This window comes from Callorhinchus milii, unplaced genomic scaffold (assembly GCF_018977255.1).
Source record: "Callorhinchus milii isolate IMCB2004 unplaced genomic scaffold, IMCB_Cmil_1.0 Scaffold11, whole genome shotgun sequence".
NCBI lineage: Eukaryota > Metazoa > Chordata > Chondrichthyes > Chimaeriformes > Callorhinchidae > Callorhinchus > Callorhinchus milii.
This window is the reverse complement of record NW_024704752.1, coordinates 18,841,580-18,867,300: the sequence shown is the minus strand read 5'-3', so window position 1 is coordinate 18,867,300 and position 25,721 is coordinate 18,841,580. Positions and strand designations below refer to the sequence as shown.

General features: G+C 42.6%; 2 protein-coding genes across 2 annotated transcripts in view; both read left to right on the top strand.

Moving 5' to 3' along the window:
• The first annotated feature begins 3,456 nt into the window (after positions 1-3,456).
• Positions 3,457-10,550, top strand: LOC103176387 (vomeronasal type-2 receptor 1). Its single transcript, XM_007889883.2, has 6 exons — positions 3,457-3,629; positions 5,505-5,796; positions 6,767-7,657; positions 8,282-8,509; positions 8,990-9,113; positions 9,562-10,550. The coding sequence occupies exons 1-6, from the start codon at positions 3,457-3,459 to the stop codon at positions 10,548-10,550; spliced, it is 2,697 nt and encodes an 898-aa protein (XP_007888074.1).
• A 6,083-nt stretch (positions 10,551-16,633) lies between these two features.
• Positions 16,634-25,721, top strand: part of kcnab1a (potassium voltage-gated channel subfamily A regulatory beta subunit 1a) — a 74,682-nt gene continuing 65,594 nt past the window's right edge. Inside the window, exon 1 of the mRNA XM_007888841.2 lies at positions 16,634-16,676. Coding sequence (XP_007887032.1) covers positions 16,666-16,676 — 11 coding nt within the window. The 5' untranslated portion in view covers positions 16,634-16,665. The remainder of the gene's footprint in view (positions 16,677-25,721) is intronic.

The following is a 25,721-nucleotide window of genomic DNA, read 5'->3' as shown; positions in this document are numbered from 1 at the left end:
TGTGCAACCTAGCAAAAGAGTGTGTCTTAATGTCAATTCAATGGCTGCAAACTATTATAATTACCTCTAATCTGCTTTTCTATCCTTTCATCAAAAAAAACATAAGTTTGCCCGAGTCTGTGTGATGATAGAATCGCCAACAGAACCGAGTTTGAAGTGAGTCAGAGGCTGATAATGTGAAAAAGCTGAATTAATATCTGTCCTTAGACATGATTTCAGCTTGACATGAATTTAACATAACAAGAATCCTGACCAACCAGTTCCCAGTAATAATACCCTTAACATTTACTGTTTAATGCTGAAATATTCACTTTCCCCCTTCAATAAAAATAGAAAGGTAAAAGCATATTAAAACGGATTATCTTCCTTCGCAGATGTTCAGATGACTTTGCACAGCTGGTGGAAGTGAATAATGTATCTTTCTCCATTCAATAGATTGAATCAGATGCAAGTTGGTAGCACACTGTGACTAACAACACTTTAATTAAAATCGGATTATCATTAGCGTAAGTAGTAGGCCAGGATTTGGAGGACTTTTATGCAGAGCAAGGTTTATAAAGTCAATAATTGCAGCAATCCCTTTGGATTAAGCAAATGAATGAAACGTTCTTTCATTTATGCTACACTCACACAACACACACACACACACACACACTGTGCAGCATCAACAGTGTGATACCTTCACCCTCCTAAAACTCTCTTAAGTACTCCGCCAACTGTAACCTTTCACTGTGAAAGGCGAGGGACGGATATAATTAAAGAACAAAATCACGTGCTGGTTCTTTTTTGAAGCGTTTGTTAAACACTCGATCCACATTCAGCACTAATGCTATGAGGTTTGGAACGTCCTCCCGACATGAAAGGCGCTATACAAATATAATTTTGTTGTTGTTGTTGAGGTTGGCACACATGAATCCATTTGATTTGTATACTCTTGTCACCTTGTGGCTATGTAATGCAGTGACATGCTCCTTCGTCAAAAGATGTTTTGCACAGACTTTGTCTTCGTGCTGCGGAACAGGATTTTGCCCTATGTAACTAAATTATTTTTTGGTAACCAAATTACCAAAGCATTTTCAACAAACTGAAGTAAAGATGCCCACAAGGCTGTGAGCACCACCGAGAGCTGTCACTGGGAATTAGCTGTAAAAGCTGTACCCATAAAGTGTCAGGTAGAGCAATCGGTGCTAGTTTACAGCTATGGCAACTGTTAATAAGTTATTTGGACGTCGTAAACAGTTCAGAAGAGACTTAATTGTTTAATGCATGCTCAAAGGAATGTCAATTATAATTTTCTAGCAGGGGGGAATAAAAGAGTAATCATCATTCATTCGGAACAAATTTGTTTTTGTGTTTGGTATAAATTAAATTTGTTTGTGGATTGAGAATAGGAACCATAAGGTAAGGCTGGTTTCGCCCCCCACCCACCCCCCACCACCACTGTCCCCACTGCAGTTCTCCACATTTTGTTACCTTGAATGCTGTCCATGCTATTATAATAATAATCTTTGCATTTGATACAGCGCTTTATCACATCTTTGAGACGTCTCAAAGCGCTTCACAGAATATACTGTAAAGTGAATTGACTGTATGTTTTGTGAGTAAAACGTGGCGGCCAATTGTGCACAGCAGCGTCCCACTGATTATATGTTGTGTGACAAAGGACATTATGGTTCAACTGGTAAAAAAAAACTCTTGGACCTTCATTTTCCTTATGTGGGAAAATAATAATTCCTCCATAAGGCCATCCAGATTCATTATCAATAATGAAATGGAATTTATTGGGGGGGGCATTCATTCTTTGTTGAGGAGATTAAACACAAAAACAGGAGTAGGCCATTCAGCCCCTCGAGCCTGTTCTGCCATTCTATAAGATCATGGCTATCTGTACCTCAACTCCAATTACCTGCCCTTGGCCCATATCCCTTGATACCCTGACCTAACTATCCACCTCAGTCTTGAAAATGTGAATGGAGCGAATCAATAAAGAAATAGATGTTTAAATATGAGATCTTAATATTCTCATGAATTGCCCGACTCTAAACTGAGAGACCAGGTCATGTCACAGCAGCAGATTGAGCCCAAGACTTCTCTTGAAGGATAGCGTGACCAGCAGATCTCAAGAATGGCCAGTTATTGCAACCAACCACAGGTGATCAAGGCAATTCCCAGCTCATCACCATTTGCCTGGAAGATATAGATGATCTCTCAATTCCCCATTGGGGCAGTGATCTAAACAAACAAAGACTCATCTCGAGACCCAGAGAGGCCGAGAGAACTGAAGGCTACATACAGCATCTGCTGTTCAGTCCGTGGTGGCCACCGTTCTGGCTTCCAACATGTTTGTCACAACTCATCCACCAACTGCAGCTCAGGATTGTCATCTATCCCACTGGTTTAAATGGAAATTAATCAAATCCTCGTCAATTACATTGTTACTGTAATTAATTAGCGGGGGAGCTGACGAGTCATTAAGTAGGTAAAGCAGTGGGTGAAAGTGTTCCTTCACCCCTGCAAGCAAAGACTTGCAAAATAGAGACTTGATCCAAACCTTCCTTAGGGGGCCAGATAGATTATTATCCTTTGTTAATAAAGCCTTCTCTTGTCCCTTTTGTGGATGTGTTTCAAACATTAAACTGAAGGGTTAGGCATTGTTTCGTGTGTCTCGACCCTAGAGCACTTGTGTTTATATCATCTGTGAATTCCCCAAATTGAACATTTCTTTCCCTTTTTTTTAATATATATCTGTACATAAAAAGAAGAAACGTTTTCTTTTGGGATTAAACAGGAACGAAATCTAATAAATAGTCACCCATCCATTTGATATAGCGCCTTATCACATTGTTGCGACGTCTCAAAGTGCTTCACAGAATATACTGTGTAGGGACTGTGTATTTTGTAGGCGAAAATAGCTCGTACTGTACTCCGGGCAGCACATCCCAGTGGAATGAAGTAGATATTGCTTGTTATTTACCTGGTTTTAAATTGTTTTCCACAAAAGGAAACCCTTTGGAAATGTATTTCAGATTTAGGTTTCTTTTATCTTCAGCAAGGGATGATAGTAAATGGCGTTGAAAATGAACTGAAATTGTCGTATCATATCTACTTTGTAATTAACAATGTTACAGGTGCCACATCTGAAAATGTTGGCTGGTGTTTACACAAACCTTCCCAATTGCTTGTTCGACCCCTTTGGGACAACAACAACAACTAATGACATGTGTATAACGCCTTTCACATCGGGAGGACGTCCAATGGGACTATGTTACCACAATTTACTTGTCAGTTTTCGTCGTTGTAACCAATGGGCTTGAAGTGTTTGATTTGCAATCCCATAAAAGCTTGGGATTGACTGACAATCGAGTTCTTTTCCCCCCTCCATACCCTGCGACGCACCCAAACCTGCCGGAGATGAACCCATCAGCCTACTATTTCCGTCTCTTGGTGTATCTAGCCATGACTGTGGCAGTCTCCGGGAAATCGACATGTAAACTCAAAGGGAAATTTAATTTAAACAGCTTCAAAATGCCAGGAGATGTGATTCTCGGAGGGATGTTTCCTATTCACCACAGAGTCAAGTCCTCCAACGCATCATCGAGCACCACGCCAGAGTCTGTGGGATGTGAGGGGTAAGAACTATTGAGTTAGATGTATTGTTTCACCCACAAAATATACAGTCAATTCACTTTACAATATATTCTGTAAAGCGCTTTGAGACAACAGCAACAAGATTACATTTGTATAGCGTCTTTCACATTGGGAGGACATCTCAAAGATGTGATAAGGCTCTATATTAAATGATATATTATTAGATTATTATTATTATTATTATTATTTATGAAGGGGACATTCCCATTGTGTGGTTGGTTATTTACTTAGTTAGTTATATTTATTAGTTGTGTGCAATCGGCTGCTGTGTTTCGCCCACAAAATATAGTCAATCCACTTTACAATATGTGTTTTGTGCACATTAGCTATGCAAACACTAATGACGTCTGAATGCATATGGGTAACATAAGGGCATGATGTTTAATTTATATCACGCAGTGAGCGTCTCAGAGCACTTAACAATGGCGGAGCCTGATGCCGAACCGGGGGGAGGGAGGAGGTGTCCGCAAGCATGGCCGAAGAGGAAGGTCTTCAGTCATGATCAAAAAGAGGGGAAGGAGAGGGCGAGGTGGAGTGATTGAGGGAGAGAGTTCCAACGCTTCGGGGGATAGTGATTGAAAGCATGGCTGGCGATGGTGGAACAGAGGAGACCAGGGACGAGTAGGAGGCCAGATCAAGGCTGCAAGTGGATAGCACTCCTTAGGAGATGATAGAAGTGTATAGAATGTTTGTCAACCCAGCGAGAGCCTGGTGCGATCACAGAAACGGGGGGTGTGGGCTGGGAGAGGATCAGGGTGTGAGGGTGGGCTGCTCCCAGCTAATGGGCTTTGGTAGGTTTTGTTGTTGCTCTGTTTCAATTCTGTAGAGGTCATTCAGTGAACGTTAGTGACATTGAATCATTCCAGGTGTACTGTACAGGTTGCATTGTTGAGTAGGGTATATATAATTAATTCTGTGTTACCTCAGGGGTGCAGTATGTTCTCTTGTGCATTTTTATCATTGTCGAGAAGATTTAAAGATGTTTGACAGGTCTCTACACCCTCGGACACCTTTTATTGCTTGCAGGTAAAGGTATTTGCATTGATGGAGTCACTTCTTGCTCAGTGGGTGGAGCAAATATCATGTCCAATCGCAAGCGTACAACTCAATCCTATATCCTCCATGTAAAGTCCAATCAGGGACTGACACCAGTTGGCATTACCTGGCAAAGTACCTGCTGGGTTGGGATCCATGCGTGGAGGAGAAGCAGAGATATGATGTAACATGTCCCATGAGGTTTGGACACACATTGCATCTGAGGAGCTGGCTTCTTTGGCTAACTAGTCTTTTCTTGTTCCAAGTTCTTTTATTGTTTCAAACCACCAAACAATGTGCAGGTTAGGCAACTCTGAATGAAATCAAGTCCATTTAGACGGTACCGTTTGTAAGAAAGCATATTCTACCCCCAACACTTCCCCAGTCCTCCAGGCAAACACCTGATTGTTTCACCCACAAAATATACCATCAAATTCACTTTACAGTATATGCTATGAAATGCTTTGCGACGTCGCGAAGATGTGATAAGGCGTTATATCATATGCAAGTATTTTTATTATTGATTTTAAAATGGGCAGTTAAATGGGATACATGGCTGAGAACTGACACAAGAAAAAAAATCAAAAAGCACAAACACTAACCTGGTTCTTGTGAAGTTTAAGATGAAAGAAAATTATCGCATCTTCAGGCTTGTTGCTATCTATATCTTAGTATCACCATGTGGCTTTGGAGCCCCATAACCTGTGCATGTTATATTATGTTTCGGAAAGGGAAACACAGTGTCTATAACTTCTGCATTAATATCCTTGTTATTTTCTGAATGTGAATCAGACACTTCTGAGAACTTCTCTCTCCAACAGATTCAACTTCCGAACTTTCCGTTGGGCCAGGACAATGATCTTCGCCATTAATGAAATCAACAAGAACAACTTGATTCTACCCGACGTACAGCTGGGTTATACAATCTATGACTCTTGTTTCACCATCTCCAAAGCCGTTGAAGGAACCCTGACTTACCTCACTGGACAAGACGAAGCCGTACCGAACTATAGGTGCGGCACAGGTGCACCTCTGGCAGTCCTGATTGGAGCCGGTGGATCAGCCCTCTCTATTGCAACCGCTAGGATTCTGGGCCTGTATTACTTTCCTCAGGTACAGTGCAGAACCTCCAACCACTGAGAATTTTCCCTCTTGGAAAGGGAAGGACCAACTCCCAGGGTGGTCCAACTGGCGGCCTGTGGGCCACATCCAGCAACCCCTTCCCCCCACCCCACACTCCCCATTTCCTCTGGCTTACCCGCTCCTTCCATAACCTATATATGTTTTGTTATGTTTCTGGAAGGGAAACACAAAAACTATTGTTTATGTGGTCTGCGAACCTTAATCAAATAGGGCATCCGGCCCTCAGCAGCCAAAAGGTTGGACAATCCTGGTGTAGATTACTGCTGCACAGTAGGTGTCAGTGTTGCTTCAGGAATATCCTGAGGAAATTATGATTGAGTATTTATTACAGTTTCTATGTAATTGAAGTTTTGTCATCTTTCCGAAACTCTTGTACAGGATGAATATCGTCAGAATAGAAGACATGCTTTTAGTTTCCTTACTTTTTGTAAATTTCGCTCACTTAGTTCACTTTCATTTGTGCCATTGCCCGGCTGACTTAGTTGATTGGCAGTCGGCTGGATCGAAGTGGTCTAAAATGACCATTTCAGTGTATCTTTCCTTGATACTTCCACCACCCCAGCCCACATCCCACCCCAACCCCCGCCCCCCACCCCAATCCCCACCTCCTCCACCCTCGACTGTTTCAGAAATGCTCAGAGGTAGCGGAAATATTTCAGACCAAGATATTGGACTCATTTAAGAACCAGTTTGATGCTATAATGCGGAAAACAGTTCCCAGCACCTCATGTCCTCCTGACATGAAAGGCGCTATACAAACGTAATTTTGTTGTTGTTGAGATCCTTTCTCGACAGAACCTCATGTGATGATGATTGAAGTATTTATTTTATTCAATTCAGGAGGGATAGAGCACCTTATATATATATATATATATATATAGGGACCCGGATGGCGTATGTTTATTATTGAATGCTTTCAACGATGCTTACTCTCTTGCAGGTTGATTATTCTGCTTCCTGTTCGGTCCTAAGCGATAAATTTCAGTTCCCATCCTTTCTCCGAACCATACCCAACGATAACTTTCAGTCCAGGGCTATGGCGAAATTTGTGATGCACTTTGGGTGGGCTTGGGTGGGCACAATAGCATCAGATGACGACTATGGGAAATACGGAATAAAAGTCTTCAAGGAAGCGGTAGAGAAGGTTGGAGTGTGCATCTCTTTCTCCGAAACTATCCCCAAAGTTTACGCACGGGATAAAATAGTCCAGATTGTGGAGACGATTAAAGAATCCACTGCCAAAATCATTGTGGTTTTCTCTGCTGATATCGACCTTAGCTCCTTAATAGAAGAAGTGATAAGACACAATATTTCGGGCAGAACATGGATAGCCAGTGAGGCCTGGGTAACCTCCGCTTTGATCTCCAAAAGGGAATACTCCTCACTTCTAGAGGGAACCATTGGATTTGGGATTCGGAGAGCTGACATCCAAGGACTGCGAGATTTCCTCACCGAATTAGAGCCCCAAAACAACTCAGAGAAACTGGTAACCGAGTTCTGGGAGAAAACCTTCGACTGCATGTGGCCTGAAAATGGTTTTACCATGAGCAAAATGCTTAGTTCCAAATCGATTGAATCTAGCGAGATGGATGCAGCTGTCCGAATCCATGACATCCCTCCACTCTCTCAGAGGTTCTGTACAGGCAAGGAGAAGCTGAAGGACATTAACAATACATACTCCGACGTCAGCCAGCTCCGACTGACGTACAGTGTGTACAAATCTGTCTACACTGTGGCACATGCGCTTCACAACATGCATACCTGCAAACCTGGCAGTGGTCCTTTTGTAAATGGGACATGCGCAGACATTCAAAAGTTTGAGCCGTGGCAGGTATGTTTTCATTTGTTTTCATCTGCTATCTTTCAACTATACATCAACAGTGGTAGCTATATCAAATGCAAGGATTATTATTATATTATTATAGAGCTGCACAAACACCAGCGAGTGTTCCTTTACACAAACAACAATTAACAACCGAAATGGGTTGCCAGGAAGAGGCCAGGACCCTGGACTCATTTAAGAAACAGCTGGATGCTAAATGGATGGAAGGTCGGGTGGGTATGGAAGGTTGAGATCAAATGGGCAGAAGGGCCTTCTTCATCCAAACTTCTCTTGTCATATTTTGAATTAAGTGCAGTATTTCTTGTTGTGAGAACTGTTCTTCAAAGGAGTTCCGTAGCATAACGGTTTGCGCGCTCGCCTCGTCATAGAATTATAGAACAACTTATAATAGTTAGAATATACAGTTATAGAATAAGACCATTACTTATTCCAAAGGTCAAGTCTACCAACAGTTCAACTTAGTTTGGGGATACGACACGTCAAGCGACTGCCAGGATGGTGGAAGGCGAATTAGATGAACCTTGTCTTCTTACACCGCCTCGCAAATTCTTTGTTCCTATGTTTTTATTCCCTCATTTACATCTGAGTCACTCTTTCTCCTGTCCCTCCTAGCTCATGTATTACCTGAAAAATGTCCGTTTCACAAGCCTTAATGGGGAAGATATCTATTTTGATATAAACGGAGATGTCAAGGCAGCATATGACATTATGAACTGGCGGAGGAGCCCTGATGGCTACATTTCCTACACACTAGTGGGAAGTTACAATGAATCTGCGGACTCAGACCAAGACATGGTCATTTACAATGACTCTATCATTTGGAACAATGAGCAGATCACGGTATGTAAGTAACCAAATAGCTGACTTGTTTATCACAAAAGAGTTTGCCCTGGAACGTACTTATACCGGGTGACCACAAAGTCATGATAACTACCCTATTATCTAAAAACAAACAACAATACTATCATTTCCTTGAGACTTATTAGACAGTGTAATGGTATCACGACTTTTCGGCCACCCTGTATATTATATACTCAATGCAGCTGAAAAAAATCTTTAACGTTTCAGGATCCTTTCAATGGGATAATTATTGTATCCAATCTGTTGTAAAACATTGCATTTTTGACTGTATTGTATTGTATTGATTATTAAGACTCGTGAGACTTGGGAAGGCTCCAATTTATTTACCCTTCACCAACGATGTGGCATGAAGGGCCGAATGGCCTCCTTCTGTGCTGTAATATTCTATGATTCTATGATTGCAACCGGAAAAAAAACCCATGTCAAATGTCAGACTGAATCTATGTCAATGTTTGGCAGCCTCCGGTCTCTCTGTGCAGTGAGAGCTGTCAGCCTGGCACCAGGAAGGGAATTCGACAGGGAGAACCTGTGTGTTGTTTCGACTGCATTCCATGTGCTGATGGTGAAATAACCAACACAACAGGTCAGCTGAAAATTACTCACACCCAAAATTACTAGCGCGTTTGTGTGGTTATTTGATAGTTATTCATACGGAAGCTGTGTTCATAAATACTTTCCGCGAGAAATTACTGAATATGTAAATGGGCGCAAAATCATTATCGAGCCACGAGAGCCAGATTTGTCCATTTCTTTTAACATAGAAGCGTAACCTCTATTGTAAAGCCTGTGATTACCGGAGACCACATTGTTATTTATTTGTAATTGCAATTATAAATAATTTGGCCACTTCAAACCACGGCTGTTTGTGGGGACGCTGCTGTGCGCAATTGGCTGCCGCGTTTTGTTTACAAAATACACAATCGATTCGCTTTACAGCGTATCCTGTGAAGCGCTTTGAGACGTCTCGAAGACGTGATAAGGCGCTGTATCAAATGTGAGGATTAATATTATTGTTATTATTCATTCGGCAGATGCCAGGGAATGCATTGAGTGTCTCGAGGATTACTGGTCAAACGAGAAGCGAGATGAGTGTTTGCACAAAGATATTGAGTACCTGGGTTACAATGACCCATTGGGAATCGCGCTGATCGTGCTGTCTATACTGGGAGCCTGTGTGACTGCGGCTGTGGGGGCAGTTTACCTGGTTCGCCGGGACACTGCGCTCGTCAAGTCGAACGATCGAGGGTTGAGCTTCCTGCTCTTGTTCTCGCTGGTCATAAGCTTTCTCAGCTCCGTCTTCTTTGTCGGCCAGCCGCAAAACTGGTCTTGCATGACCCGGCAAGTCCTCCTGGCCCTGAGCTTCAGCGTCTGCCTCTCGTGCATGTTGGCCAAGGCCTTTGCCCTGATGCTCGTAGCCAGAGCGGCCAAAGCACCAGAAAAGACTGAGCAAAAAGCCGCAGGACACCTCCAACAGAGGGTCATCGCCTCCATCTTTATATTCTGCCACGCTTGCCTCTGCCTGGCCTGGCTGCTCATCTTCCCTCCCCACCCCCTCAAGAATACCCTCTCTCAGAATATCAAGATCATTCTGGAATGCAGCGAGGGCTCGGTGGTGTTCCTGTGCTGTGTGCTTGGCTATGACCTGCTCTTGGCGGCCATTTGCTTCATCTTTGCTTTCATAGCTCGCAAATTGCCCGATAACTTTAACGAAGCTAAGTTCATGACCTTCGCCCTGCTCGTCTTTTTCATTGTCTGGATTTCCTTCATCCCGGCTTACCTCAGCACCCGAGGGAAGTACATGGTGGCTGTGGAAATATTCGCCATCCTGGCTTCCAGCTTTGGGATGCTGGGCTGTCTGTTTCTTCCTAAATGTTATATAATTCTACTGAAGCCGGAGAGGAACACAGAAGAATTGGTTACGGGCAAAACCAATGGCAACGATAAGAGCGCTCCACTCACCTCTCAGTCACTGAGCACATCAGGAGTGAGCACCACCTGCTCAACTGTTGCTCTGGATTAATGAACGGATTAATCTGGGTGCAACAAAACAACAGGACTTGAATTTGCTGCTTGAATCATTATATTTCTCGAGCATTTCTCGGGAAGCTCTAGTTTGTACTTTAAAGCGTCTGTATACAATGGACATGCCTTATATTCGAATGTATTTTATTCATTATTATTAATTTTATCTCACGATTATACATAAATGTTTGCTCTGTAATGACCTGGATCTCAGAACCAATTCTAGGTTTGATTTCTGTTTAATCTGTAGAGACACAGAAATCTCTTTTAAAAAAAAAAAATGTTTTAAATGGGGAGAAATTCCATCCAGGTCTAGATTTACTCCTAACATTTTAGAGCATCCAGAATTTGGCAAATTGTTGAATTCAACCTCAACTTTGAAGTTGTTTCTCTGCCAGTCCTTAGAAGAATTTGATGCAAAAAATAGCTTCAAAACTAAGGCTACAATATACCGAATTCTGGGTGCTATGAAACAATAATAATCCTTGCATTTGATATAGTGCCTTATCACATTGTTGAGATGTCTCAAAGTGCTTCACAGAATATATTATAAAGTGAATTGACTGTATGTTTTGTGAGAGAAACGTGTTAAATGCTGCGCCAAACCCATGTGGAATTTCTCCCATTTTAAAAAAATATTTATTTTTAAAAAAAAACTGAACCTGATTGTCCTGCACTCCTCGAGGTGTGAAGGGGACTATTTATTCAGGTTATTTCTTTCAATTCTTTTATTTATAGCTTTGTTATGATTTAATTAAGCAGTTATTAAACTGTGGCCTGAAAATTACAAATGAGATAATTGACAGATGTGGACACAATTATGCATTTCAATGCTAAATGAATCTTATTTCATTCCTAAATTTTTGCATTTAATTTCATGCTGTTATAATTTACATGCTGACTGATATCCCGCCGACAACAATGGTACGTCTCAAATCTTTTTATAATGAAATCTTAAAATTAAACTGTGCCTATGCAAAAAAAAAAGGGCTTTGGATGTTTTGTGTCATGCGATAGCAGAGTGCTTGCTGGCTGGAGGACAACACAGGAACTTTGGAAAAATATGTAATATTTTAATGTATCTGTGGCTGTGTGTGTGTGGTTGTGTGTGTGGCTGTGTGTGTGTGGGTGTGGGTATCTGCGTGTGTGCGTGTGGGTATGTGCGTGTGGGCGTGTATGAGCTTAACTCCAGAGTTGTAATCAGTGCCTCATCTGCTGCCTTGGGTCAGATACAGATTTTTGTGGGTCTCCCAATGTATTGATGACTGACCTGAATCAGTACAGTGGTGTTTCAGGTCCATTTTGCCGCCGTTGGGATGTTTGCCTAGAAAATACAGAGTCACTGCAATCTACAGTAAATCCTGTGAAGTGCTTTGCGATGTGATGAGGCACTACACGAAATCCAAGGGCCGTTATTTCGTTAATGATAATAATAATCCTTACATTTGACATAGCGCCTTATGACGTCTTCGAGACCTCTCAAAGCGCTTCACAGAATATCCTGTAAAATGGATTGACTGTATATTTGTGGGCGAACGCGGCAGCCAATTGCACACAGCAGCGTCCCACACACAGCGTGGATTGAAGTGACCAAATTATTACTATTATTATTTTTGCAAGCAATTTGTGATCCTTTCATGCCATCATTTGTTTTACCTGGAGGCTGACTGGGATGTTGTCAGATGCACTGGGGAGAGGGGGACACTGCGCAGTGTAATCAAACAAAGGCCCCATAACTAGTTAGCAATCCTGTCACAGTTAAACAGCGAGGAGTTGACGACTATCTTTTTGAAAGAAAACACGTACAACCGTAGAACTACTTCAGACATCGGTAGTGTGTTGGCTTAGTTTACGGGGATGCACGGCAAGCTTGACGATGCTTAACGTTACCTTTGACAAGGTGTGACAATCCACATTAACGCACAGAGAGGGATAGCCACTTGACCTGTATTGAACAGTCCACTTTCCCGAATTAACCCTTCAAAATGCCCTACCCTGACCCTGGCTGAAGAGTGATCAGGACTCTCAGGCTGTGTACTGTTGACCCCTGAGGTTTCTACTGTTGACTGTCTAGGCTTTCAGCACACTGAGTAAATGAATGCAGCCAGGGCTGACTTGGTGATCGACTCGGGCTGTGGACAGCAAAATCTGCCTTCATCAAGGTCTGAGAAAGTTGTATGCGAGGGCGATAAAACCTGCAGTGCTTAAAACAACGAGCTTGTGGGCATCAAGCCTGGACTGGGGAGGAACGTCAGGGAAGGAGCTGTGCTTTGAGAGGCAGAAGAAGCAGCTGCGAAGGTTTGAGGTAAGAAAGAGGTATAAATGCTTTCAAAACATTTGCTTCATTATCGTGCCTGTAAGTCAGGGCCTCACAACATTGTGACTGTAAAGCAGGACCCCGGCCAGGATTATTACCTGATTGTCTCAGGGGTAAACCAGGAGCAGATCGGCGATAGGCAAGATTTTTCTAGAAGGTGTTGATGAAAAGTACTGTGAACGCAGCAGAGAAATGGTAGCTCTTCAGTGAGGAAGCGCTGCTGCCTTTAGCACCCAGACGCTTGTAGTAACAGTTTTAAAGCATTAAGACTGGCTGTCAAGTCACAAACCAATTACTTCTCATTTAATCGATTTAACCCTTGACATCAGTGGAGCAACCCTCAGTTGCAATATCTTTATGGTATCAGGGCCTGGAATGCCAACTCCAGGATTAAACATTTAACACGGTGTTGAAATAGCACAACATCTCATTTTGTTGTTGTGAAAAATAATGTTGATTTCATTCATTCTCTCTAAACCTGAATAACCTCCATTGGAGAATTGTCCTTGCAATTCCTGCTAATAACATATGGGGTTTAATGTCCAGTAAAGATTATGTTCACAGGGTAACTATGCGGTGCGCATTTTTGTAACTTAAGTTTAGACAGGTAGGCTTAGCTCTTTTGTGGGGAATTCATTTTATACGTTAATAGTCGCATTGGCATTAAAGACATGCAAATGTCCTGCCAGTGACTGTACACTGAAGTTGAGGACCTGCAGCAGGGCAAATGCCCATCTTACCCTCAACGCATTTTCTGCTAAAAACTGTTTGACCTTAAGAAACACAGACGTGCAATAGATTACGGGAGGCAGTGGGGTGGTGCGATTTAGCTCAATGCTCTGGGTTAGTCAGGACAAATCTTTCAGTCATTGAAGGGCTAAACGGAACCTTTGACCTGCTGGCAAGCGAACCGGCAAGGCAATTGCAGATCAACTCTCCTCCCCGCTGTCTGCTTTGCACCTGCTGCTGATATTGATTTGGAATGCCTGAAGGAAATTATCTGATTACCCCCTCACTCCACCACCCGCTGCCTCCGCTCGGCCAGCTCCGGCCTCCTGTTCGTCCCTCGTCCCCTCCTCGCCACCATCGGCAGCCACTGAGCGCCGAAACTTTGTCACTCTCTCCCTCAATCGCTCTGCCTTGCCCCCCCCCTCCCTCCCTCACTCCCCACCTTCAAATCCCACCTAAACACCTTCCTTTTTGATTGTGCTTACAGGTCCCCTCACCCTCCCTCTCCCCCGGCTCGGGGTCAGACTCTGCTACGGTCACATGCTCCGGGACGCTAGCTCATGTGAAGGACCTTATATAAATGCACGTTGTTGTTGTTATATCATTGTGCAATAATGAACGAAGACAATACTGAAAATGATTTTTGTTTTATTCAAGGAGGGGCGGCAAAATGATAGACGGAAGAAGAAGCAGCAGGTAAATCTGATGCCATTCAGTGACTATCTGTGACAGTTACTTACTCGAACCTAATAGTTTTTCTGCAGTTAAATGACAAATGACAGTTGGAGCTTGTATCTTGATGTCTTCATGTTACAAAACCTGTCCCCAGCTCGTGCTCACAGTTAGCTGTGTGAAGTGCTTTGAGACATCCGCCATGATGTGAAAGGCGCCTAAATAAATGGAAACTGTTGCTGTCTGGTCATCTGTAGGCAGGAGCTAACCAGAAGCTGAGAGATTTTCACCACTAAGTGAAGCTGTTCCGCGTTTTCCTGCTTTTCAAAACTGATGGAACAAAGATCGAGTGAAAAAGTAAAGGGGGAAGTGGGCCAGTGTCAAGGGGGAAGTGGGCCAGTGTCAAGGGGTAAGTGGGCCAGTGTCAAGGGGGTAGTGGGCCAGTGTCAAGGGGTAAGTGGGCCAGTGTCAAGGGGTAAGTGGGCCAGTGTAAAGGGTTCATTTTAAGTGTAAGTACAAACCCATTCAGTGTTCAACAGCTGAGCTACTTTGTCAGCAGGTGAGCGTTTCAACCATTTGCTCATTTTCTGCCATTATAGTTTAAGTGTAACTGGATTTGCTTATACTGATCTATATCATCCACATCTTTCAGTGTTTTAAAGGTGCAGACACTTTTCTTAGAATGTTTCTTACCCCTCCCCTGTACTCCACCCCTCTTGGCTCCAGCCCCCAGCTCGGGTGCAAATCCTTTGCAGTCCAACTCCTTGGGACATCCACCCAGTGTGAAAGGCGCAATATAAATGCAATTTGTTGTTGTTGTTGTTGTCGTCGTCGTTGTTGGAAGCCAATGGCTAAAATGCAACAGTGCACCAGAAATCTTTACCCATTTAAGTAAAGTGAGGTCCAAACCTTATACAATCATTTATGTTCCAGACTCGGGCCAGTTTGACATCTGTTTATAATGCAATATTTTTGCATCGTAAAGCATTTGAGAGTTATACAGCAATTCTTAAGTGATTTGCAGAAAACTAAAAGGAGGATCTCAATTGCCCCCATAGGATGTTCAGCTGCTCTGTTTTTAATGAGCTTTAACGAGTACAGTAACACAATTGGACCCTGGAGAGCGCAACAGATAAATGATCTGTTTCGGAGCTATCACAGAAACTGTGTAAGGACGAGTGGATTCCAAGCGCACTCCCTGGGTTTAGTAGTTGCCACCAAAGCTTATGGGTTTCCAAGCATTATTATCTGAGAGCTTGATGGTCCAGTGTCTTTTGTATGTTGTCCTTTTCTCTCAGGAACCAAGACAGAATGAATTACTCTCTGCTGATGACAGAAATACCACAGGAGTTCTGGCTCACTGTATTGAGCATATCAGAGCAATTCAGAACCAGCAGATTTCTTATTTTGTGTGTAAGATGACGCCTGGGTTGTAGGAAGACCTGGGGTTTTGAGGCTTTTTTCACTGTTATATCGAAGGTGCTGCATCAAATGCAAATATTTATTATAAGATGTAGAGGAGACCAATATGATTGACAGGGAGAAGTCATCTATTAAACACTGGATGGCTCCACTCCAATATAAGGAGACCACCCATTAAGATCAACTGTTAATTGGCAATTCCTGTTCAGAGCAGAATAAAAGGAAACAGGTGCTATGTAGGTATTTGTCAGACGTGGGTGTAGGACATTAGGTTCCAACAGTAGCGTCTAGAGAGCAATTGATTTTCCACTGCAATAAAGAGGTAAAGAATGCCAGCATTTGTCCAGCAAGTAGTTTCGTGGAGGGGAGGAGAGGGGAGAAGGTCAGAAGATGATCTGCGGCCTTGCTAAATATTGTAGTGTAGCAAAGTATCATTGGCAAAAGGGCAGGGAGTAGATCTCGGATGAGACTCTTGAGCAGCACTCGTAGTGAATGAGAAATGAAATCATCCATCAACTGAAGGAACCGGGTTCTTAACCATCCTACAAGAATGAGAACATGCATGTTGCAATGCAGTTTAATTAAGCACCCAAGACCTGCATTGCACTGTTTTGGAGATCATTGCTTAACACCCTGGTTGGAAGCAATAAGAATATAAGGAATCCTCTTAATAACTGTCTGCTAACCGAGTTCAGAGAGTGATGTTAGCCTGATTGACACCTGATCCAAATCCCCAGCTCGAGTCCACATTCCTGACTGTCCAGCCCCTTGGGACATCCTCCTAATGTGAAAGGCGCTGTGTAAATGTAATGTGTTGTTGCTGTTTCGCCAATGTTATTTGCAATTGTATCTGACTTTTTTTTGTCTTTGTCTCTTTAGAGTGTGTTGCATTTCCCTGCTGAGAGAAATGTATTCCAATTCCTTGAGCGACTCACCTGGGAAGCTCTCACACAAGCAGCAGAACTCCATTGCTATGCTGTACAGGTATGGGCTGGTTTGTTTGCTCAATATCGGGACATGGGTGAATTCCTATGCATCGCCGTGACCTTGATCTGAAGTTGATCTTCAGAGCTCACTCTGCAGAAACCGCTCTTTGGTGCAGAAACGTGTAATTGTTTTTGAGAGGGTGTAAACATCCTTGATTCAATACAAAAGGGACCACTTGCAGGGATTTTTTAGTATCCAGATTATTGTAATATAAAGCATGTGTGACATATCCATCTTTGTGAATTTCCTGTTCAAAAATGGCCATATTTCTCGTGATGCCATTTGTTCGATCGGGCAGTGCCGTCGATGTATGTTTGGCTGTTTTACTGTTGGGTGAACAATTGATCTTAATCAATAAGCCCTGTGTGTGTGCTGCGTGGGCTGATTTCAGCAGAACAAGTGCTCAGTGTCCGCCATCCAGTGGAATTGTAACTGTATTGCCAGCACAGACCCCACAGCTCCCGAAATCACCGGGAGGATAGGATGCACGCACCTGGTAATGTTGGCCTGACTCACGAGCACAATCTCACACAGTTGCCTTCAGCCAACACCGTAACTCTGAGATGCGTGGGATGCATTTCCCACACGTTGGCTTCATTTTACAACAACGCCTTTTCTTAAGGTGGATGTGAAAGACCCTGTGGCTCGACAGGTCTCGGGTAAAGAGAGGGGAAGTTTCTTTCTCCTTGTGTCCTGGCCAACAATCCCACACATAGTTGGTTCATTCACCTGCGGAGTGTTTTTACGGGACTTTGTGGGACATCCTGTTTGCCCACAGAAAACAATCGACTTTCTTTTACAAACTGAATTGGAAAGATTCAAATTACATTTTTTTTTAATTTAAAAAAAAAGAATCTGAAGTAAGTCCATAATACCGTGTGTTTAAGATCACTGTTCCTGCTGTAGTCATAAAATGAAAGCGCTCTGGGACGCTAGCTTGTGTGATGGGACCAATATAAATGCAAGTTGTTGCTGTTGTAATAGAACAGGCTCTCGGAGTGTTCCAGTGATATAGGAAAACAAACTCCAAGAGCTGTTTCTGGAGCTCGAAGTGATAGGAAGGGAAGGTCATGTTGCATTCTTTCATGGAGTCTTGTAGCTCAGTGGTTAGAGCACTCACCTCACAAGTGAGAGGACCTGGGTTCGATTCCCGGGCGGGACGAAACGTTGGCCAAGTTTCCTTACTCCACACACCTCTGTTTACCGAGCAGTAAGTAGGAAGCCAGTTGTTAATCAATTAGCGGATCATTTTTCTGGAGGTAATAATCCCTTGAAAAAAAAATCCACGACTGTTTGTGGGACTGCTGTGTGCAATTGACTGCCGCGTTTCACCCACAAAATATACAGTCGATTCACTTTGCAGTATATTTTGTGAAGTGCTTTGAAACTTCTTGAAAATGTGATAAGGTGTGGTATCAAATGCAAGGATTATTATTGTGAAGAAGACGAATTCTATTGTTCTCATTTTCTCCCAGTGGCATTGCAAAAAACAACCTCTCTCCACTAGGATCCTTGTTATATTGACCTGTTTTGCTGTCAAAGACAGTGGAGATGGTACATCACTGTCTGTGCAGGCAAGCAGTGGGATAGAATGACTGCATGATAGGCTATGACCTGGCCAAATAATTAGTATGTTACATACCGGAGTGAATGCCGAGGGACAGGTTGACTGAGCAGACGGGTTTAATTTGATGGAAAAGCCTTGGGAGAAGACGTCATTTAAACATACACCTTTGTTGCATAATTTACACAGTTGAAGCAGACGCACCTCACTGAGTGCAGTTACATCATTAAGAGTTAATTATCTAACAGTTGCATTGCATCTAGTTCTTACGTGATTCAAGAAGAGAGAACATTGCCTAGGAGATGGGAAAATCCAATATTCTGTTCTAAAAATAACCAACGAAATACATGAATGCAAATATATTCTGCAAACTGCACGACTCAAAACTGAATACTTTTTGATGCCTTTATGACTGAAGTGAGTAAATCTATTGATATTTGCGCACTCACAACATGTCGGCAGGCCAGCCAGCCAACAGACACGGTGAATTGTGGATTACAGAGGGGCACGGAAATAATTTTACACTATTAACTCCAGGAAAATGCCAATTGGCGCCAACAATGTTGATTTGCGCAGAACACCAGTCTATTTTGGGTGTGCTTTGGTCATTTCACTGCGCCAAAAACATCTAGTTGTGATGGTCGTGCGGTCTGGAACCCTCAGTAATTTATTTCTGATCCGACTGGGTTGGAACCAGTGGAATAAGGCACCTGCTCTTGGAAAACCATTTGCCTTTGTCTCTTGTACCTAATTTGGAAGCGTGGGTCACATTTAGTAGATTCGTTCAAACGTGAAGTAATCTCGACAGTCCACAAGGTACTGAGCACTGAAACATTTTGTGCTGCCCTGACATTTGCTTGGGGCAAGTGGGCTGTTTGTTTCCATTCCTAATGACGTGACGTTCAAAGCTGCATTCACCCACGGTTCCTTTCATCTAAATCAGTAAATGGGAGCAACTAAGAGCTGCCCGGCTTGAAATGAAATGGGGACTTGTTAAAGAATACCGCGCTGCCTCCGACAGTTTGGGGATTGCGGTTTGGTTGCTGTGAGATTGAGTGTTTAACTGATTGCTTTCTCAGGTTGGCTGTCCTGACACACCAATACAGTGCTTGGGGATGTGCTGCATTGTTGGAGGTGCCGTCCTTCGCCTAAGATGTACAACCAAGGTCTCTTCTGCCTGTTCGAGTGGACATTAAAGATTCCATGGCACTGTTTGGAAAGAGAAGGGAGTTTCTCCTGGTGTCCCTGGCCAATAATCTCGCCCCCCAGCCCCCACCCCGCCCCCCTGATAAAATTGGTCACTGTGTACAAAGAGGCTGCTGACAATTATCCCATTGAATTCCCTCAGGTGCTGTGTCATGTACCATTGTTGTTGCAGTTAACGAATGCAACGCAATTCTTGCTAACTGAGACTTTGAGTACTGTTAAAGTTTTTTCCATTTCAAAAAAAAGTTTATTTTATGATACTCAAATTTGCTGACTCGGAGAGTTCATTTGATGGCTTCATAAACAGAATGAGATATTTCAAAATAATATTATTTTTTAAATAAGACAAAGCTTCACTTCAAATCGTCTGTTTAATATTTCAAAGACTCTCTATGGTGTTCCAGCAGTTGCGAATGAAATGACTTGCGTTCAGACATTTACAGTCAGATCCACCAATTTTCCTTTGCGGTTTTCAAGTCGGATCAAGTGTGTGGCGGGTGTCTCTTCCAAGGTCATCGACTGACAAAGGCTGACAGTGATGTTGGAAAGCTTATCTCACGAAGACTCAGCTCTCTGCTGTCATAGAAACTGACGTGATTGTCGGTCAGTGGCATCTCCCAAACTGAGAAGCTCCAAGTTGCGTTTGGTACATTCGAGCTCCTGTCATACTTAACTAATCCGTAACGAGATACTAAAAGACTGCTAGCCGACAGTTGACCTGAAAGTGGATGAATTTCATCACAATTAAAGCTAACTGCTAATCCCCCTCGGAGGCGAGCATACTTAATATTGCCGAGCAATGTGCATCTTCTGAAAGCCTTGTCCTGCTAAGATCCAATCTCCTGAATATTGGAATTGGGAGCATGTCGCCATTCCAGTCGTGTGGATCCGAGAATAATTAATCCCACGTTTGTTTGTTTATGTCAGACTCTGCACCTATTTTAATTTCCTTCTGTGTTACTTCATGGGGGGGAAAAAAATAGCTGTAGTTCTCGAATAGGTGAAACAAGATCAGGTATTTTTTTCCAAATATCTTTTCCAGTTACAGTAAAAATAATAATAATAATCCTTGCATTGGATACAGCGACTTATCATGTCGTTGAGACGTCTCAAAACCCTTCACAGAATATATTGTAAAGTGAATTGACTGGATTTTGTGGGCAAAACGCGGCAGCCAATTCCGCACAGCAGCGTCCCACAAACAATCATGGATACAGTAGGTTATTTCTGAGCTAACAAAGGATGTGCTGACTCAGTTCATTTCAGTGGGCAGTGAGGTGTGCGGGTTTGATTGTGGCAAAAGCAGGAATCTGTTGTTTGGATTATTTTTCAGCTGCATTGCTCTTCTGAGCTTCAATTCTGAAAGTACAGCACTAACTTTTAAATGGGGCAGGGTCACACGTGATGAGCTTTACAGTGCTGTTTTAACGTGCTCATGAGCTGCGATCGGGCACTTAGTGGAAAGGCGACTGTGACAGATGGTGTTTTTCTTCGACTGGTTTTATATTTTGAATGGGTCTTAATAGAAATGGGTCTCGAAATGTAGCCGTAGAATTTACAGAATTCACAGAACCCCAGCTTCCCCCGGCCCTGACTGTGCAAAGAACAAGTCACCCTGAAAACCTCCCAGTCGAAGCAAAATAATCCTTTATTTCTTTTTTTAAAAAGTGGAAATCTCAACGTTCTTTATCAGAAATGTGTCTCTGTATTTTAAAAAAAATATTGTGTTTCCATAGTAAACCTCTTACAGGCCTGGAAATGAACATAATGATTCTTATTTAATGTTTTGCTATCCTTTTATCCTCTGTGTTTTCAGTGGACTCTGTCTTATCTCAAAAGTTTTACAGTACATTGACATTAAGGTTTTGTTCCGAGCAGTTAAGTGACTGATTGCTTCAGATTTAGAGCAGGTACTCTAATGCACAGAGTGTTTTAGTGTCTTTAAAACGGGATGCATTTCATACCAGTTAAAGCTAGAACAGCAATTAGCTGGTTCCCAAGAGCCAAGGCTTTCCATTGTTCCACAATACGGAGCTTGAAGACAGTCATTAAAAGGCTACACAGGAGCTCACTTGACATCCAATTTTAAAAAAATTATGATTTTGGACAAAATAAGTCAAATTGATTTACGTTACTGGGCATTTGTGCTTAAGGTCGCTATCTATCCACATGGGTCAATAGCTAATGGAGCATGTTTGGTGAGTTTGGTTGTAGTAGCTGGTATAGAATCCTGAAGAGATTCATGGCAAAATAATAATAATAATAATAATAATCCTTGTATTTGATATAGCGCTTTTCACGTCGGGAGGACGTCCCAAAGCGCTTCACAGAATAAACTGTAAAGTGAATTGACTGTATATATGTGGGCGAACGCGGCAGCCAATTGCGCACAGCAATGTCCCACAAACAGTCGTGGATTGAAAATGACCAATTTATTATTGTTTTGGGTTTTGGAGGGATTATTATTAGGCTCTGTGTGGAGTAAGGAAACTTGTCCAAGGTTTCGCCCTCTGCCTGGAATTGAACTCAGGTCTCTCACTTGCAAAGCGAGTGCTCTAACCACTGAGCCACAGGACCCCAAAATCTAGTGATGTGCAGATATGTCCTTCAGGACTTTTCGCTGCGTGTGCTCTCTTCAACAAATAGCCAGGATGTGGGAGGATAGTAACAAATAGATATTTGCCTGAGGGCACACTCAATAACCTTGATGTACCATTGATTACAGAGAGAGAGAGAGAGAGAGAGAGAGCAAAGTTCTGGTGCGAGTTAAACTCACTGATGCCCTCACTGAGTAGATACAAGCAGTTATATATGCATAGAGTACACTAATTTCACCTAATAGACATTATTATTATCATTTGCCCCTCAAATAAAGTAAGCAGTGCTTGTTAAGTGTTTGACTTTGACAGATCCCTGCCCAATGATATGATCTATTATTTGATAAATATCTAAAATATCCCTGCAGCCTATTGGCAAACTTATATATTAAAAAAGACTGTTATGATTTAACTTCTTTTTAACTCGGTTCAAATGTTATTGTTGCAAAACTCTTAACGTATGTTTCAATCCATGCCTGTCCCACCACCAGTGAGATGCTGTTACAGATACTTCAGAAGGAAGGTTACCTAATTCTCCGATCTTTTAGCTCTGATTGTCTATAGATCTCATTACATTGATGTGGATGTGGTAAGGTTATAAGGGGAGGGAGGACCAGCTCATAGACATTTCAAGTTACTCGCTGCCAGTGACTTTAGGTTAGAGTCTGCTCTCTCCAGCTCAGTTAGGCAACATGCTGGCAGCACGGACTGGGAGCGTAGGGAGCAACCCTAACGACGCATCCAAGTTGAAAAAATTCTCTGGGGCTGGCATTAAGGGGAGGCTTTGCCAAGAAATTGGCAGCGAAGCGAAGGCTATCAAGGTGGCCCAAATGCGTCAGCGAATTCGAAAGTTGGCGTTTGTGCGAGAGCTGGAGCTGAGCTGGTATATGAGAGAATGCAGTCTATCACATGAGAATACCACTGCCTATATTACTGGAATGCATTACAGGTGAGTGGGGGTGGGGGGGGTTTTCTTGTTAATCGGTCTCACAGTGAATAAATGATTGAAATTGCCGCGGTGAATTTTAGATTTGAGTGTCGGCTTAAACTTTGTTCAATAAACTTTGAAGAGCTGGTTGAGGAGAGTTTGACCATACAAGGATTTGTTTACTTTCAGCCAGGATTTTATTGTGAAGATTTTACTGGAGTGAATGTTAGTGCATGTTTGGAAGAGATAGATATCTTGTGTGGCTTTGCCTGTGATGTGATACAGAATGAAGGGGAAAAGCTAAACAAATGTCCAGTTGCTCTCATTTGAACAATATCGAGACTTTTATGCAACTTTTTATTACAGTGTGAAAATATAGCCGTCACTTATTGTTCCACAAAAGCCTACACAAGATGTTGGTTGACAAATGGTCCGAAAGAGTAAAAAATGCGAAATTCTCTTTCTGTCTGAAATGGAGTGTTTTTCTTTCGGAGGCATGCGTCTCCTAAATAATGTGCAAATAATTGGGAGGTGGAGGAGGCGTGGAGAGTCAACTGAGATCCACAAGTGCCTTAATTACGACCAAAGACTGCAATCTGCTTCTTCGTGTTAGTTTGACCCGGTTGGTGTCTCGCTCACCTCTAGGTTGTGGGTTCAAGCTCCATATTGATAGTCTCGTCTGATTCTCCAGTGCAGTGCTGTGCTGTGCAGCATTGTTCAGAGGCCCTGTCCTTCAGATAAAACTTTAAAGCAAGGTCCTGTCTCCAAACCAAAGGAGGATTTCAAAGTCTGAAGTACTGGGGAAGCAAAGATCTGTAGATTTGTGTTTAGGCATATGATGAGAGGTCGTATCCCCTCCATGCGTAACCAAACATATACCCACAGATGCTTAGTAATAATAATAATAATGATGAGACATCTCGAAGACATGATAAAACATGATCAGCCGGTTCTGGCTGCTCCACATCCCCCGACCCACTCGCCCCATCATTGGCGGGAGAGCCTTCTGCCACTCTGCCCCCAACCTCTGGAATTCCATCCCCCAGTCACTCCGCCTCGCTCCCTCCTTAGCCTCCTTCAAGTCCCGCCTCAAGACCCTCCTCTTCGACCATGTCATCGGCCACCCCCCTTCCCCTCCCCTCCCTTATCCCCCCAACCCCAGCTCGGGTCTAAAATGCTGTCTGTCACTGTCCAGCATCTTGGGACGTCCTCCCAACGTGAAAGGTGCTATACAAATATAATGTTGTTGTTGATATCAAATACAAGGATTGTTATTAAGTCTGGTGGCTTGCGAACATGCAGCCAATTTAGGCACAGTAAAGTCTCACAAAGAGCCATCAAGGAATGACTAACAAGGTTGGAGGACTGTTGACCAGGACATCAGGAGAAACTTCCTGCTCGTTCTATAGTGTTGTGCAGTCGTTATCCACTGAACAGGCAAAACTTCAACCTAACGTCTCACCTAAAACACAGCACCTACGAGTTCCTCCCAATTCATCTCGACCCCAAAGCTTTCAACTCAAAAGACGAGTGTGTAACAAATTAAGCCAAGGTGACATTTTTACCCAGTGAGTGCTGGTAGGAGACGGTAGGGATCTGTACATTTGAGCCTGATCCCCATCTCCAAACACATGCATTTTTCAGTACTGGTCACTGATATTGAATGCTGGCTGGAATTTCCCTATCCCTAGCCCGGGAGTACTAGGATTATTGCCTGTCTCCTATTTCTAGCCTGCCTGAGGTCAGAGCTTCGATTAAACTGGGGTCTTGTGGTTTGTATTATAATAATACTAATAATAATAATCATTGTATTTGATGTAGCGCCTCATCACGGCTTTGAGGCGGCTCAAAATGCTTCACGGAATATACTGTAAAGTGAATTGACTATATATTTTGTGGGCGAAACGTGGCAGCCAATTGCACACAGCAGCGTCCCACAAACAGTCGTGGATTGAGTGACCAAATTATTGGGATTTGTTTAATTTAGAAACTGCACGTAACACTATATTAATTTACAGGTTTATCAACCATCTGAGTGAGTGCAAATAGCATCTCCCTGAAACTCAGTCGCTTTTTCTACCTCGTTAATTCCTTTGAGAGGTGAACACCAGCTAATAGCGAGATACTTGTCAAATTATTAACTGCTATTGAGTTCTTTGGTAACACAGCTTAATTGATATGTGAATAGGAGAGATGAAAGCAACTGAGACAGAATTGTTTTTCCCATTTGATTGTCAGTGCCGAAAGCTGTCGGTGGAATGACAGTGTTTATTTGCGAAGGTGAAATGTTCGGAGTGAGTTATTATTCAGTGAATGACCAGGGTTTACTAAGTGGGCAGATGAACGACAAAGTCTTTTGATGTTGAGAAACGAAATATAGTTTATACAGATGCTTAAAAATAGCTTCAAAATGACACAATAAGAGGCAAATCATGAGATAAATTCTATAGGAAAATTATTTGGATGGGCTGGTTAACTCGATTATAATAGCAGTTTGAGGAATCTAAACCTTTGGAGTGCATAAGCAGAATGTGGAGCCTTAATCTTTGGTTACTGTGTTTATGGAAAAAATGAGATACAAATCAAAACATTTCTGATTTCAACAAGGAGTTGAGATGTACAACTGGGTACCAGGCTGTGAGGGGATAATATGGTCTGAGTGGGTGGGTGCATTACATTGGCTAAATTATTCAGGGAGACAAATTGCGTTTACCATTCCTAATTTATATTCTTATGAGAGGCATAAA

Bases quoted from the DNA above. Each gene is read 5' to 3' on its own strand.
- LOC103176387 (XM_007889883.2), top strand. From the start codon at position 3,457: ATGACTGTGGCAGTCTCCGGGAAATCGACATGTAAACTCAAAGGGAAA. The intron at 7,658-8,281 runs GTATGTTTTCAT...TGTCCCTCCTAG, and splicing joins AAAAGTTTGAGCCGTGGCAG to CTCATGTATTACCTGAAAAA. The intron at 9,114-9,561 runs GTCAGCTGAAAA...TTCATTCGGCAG, and splicing joins TGAAATAACCAACACAACAG to ATGCCAGGGAATGCATTGAG.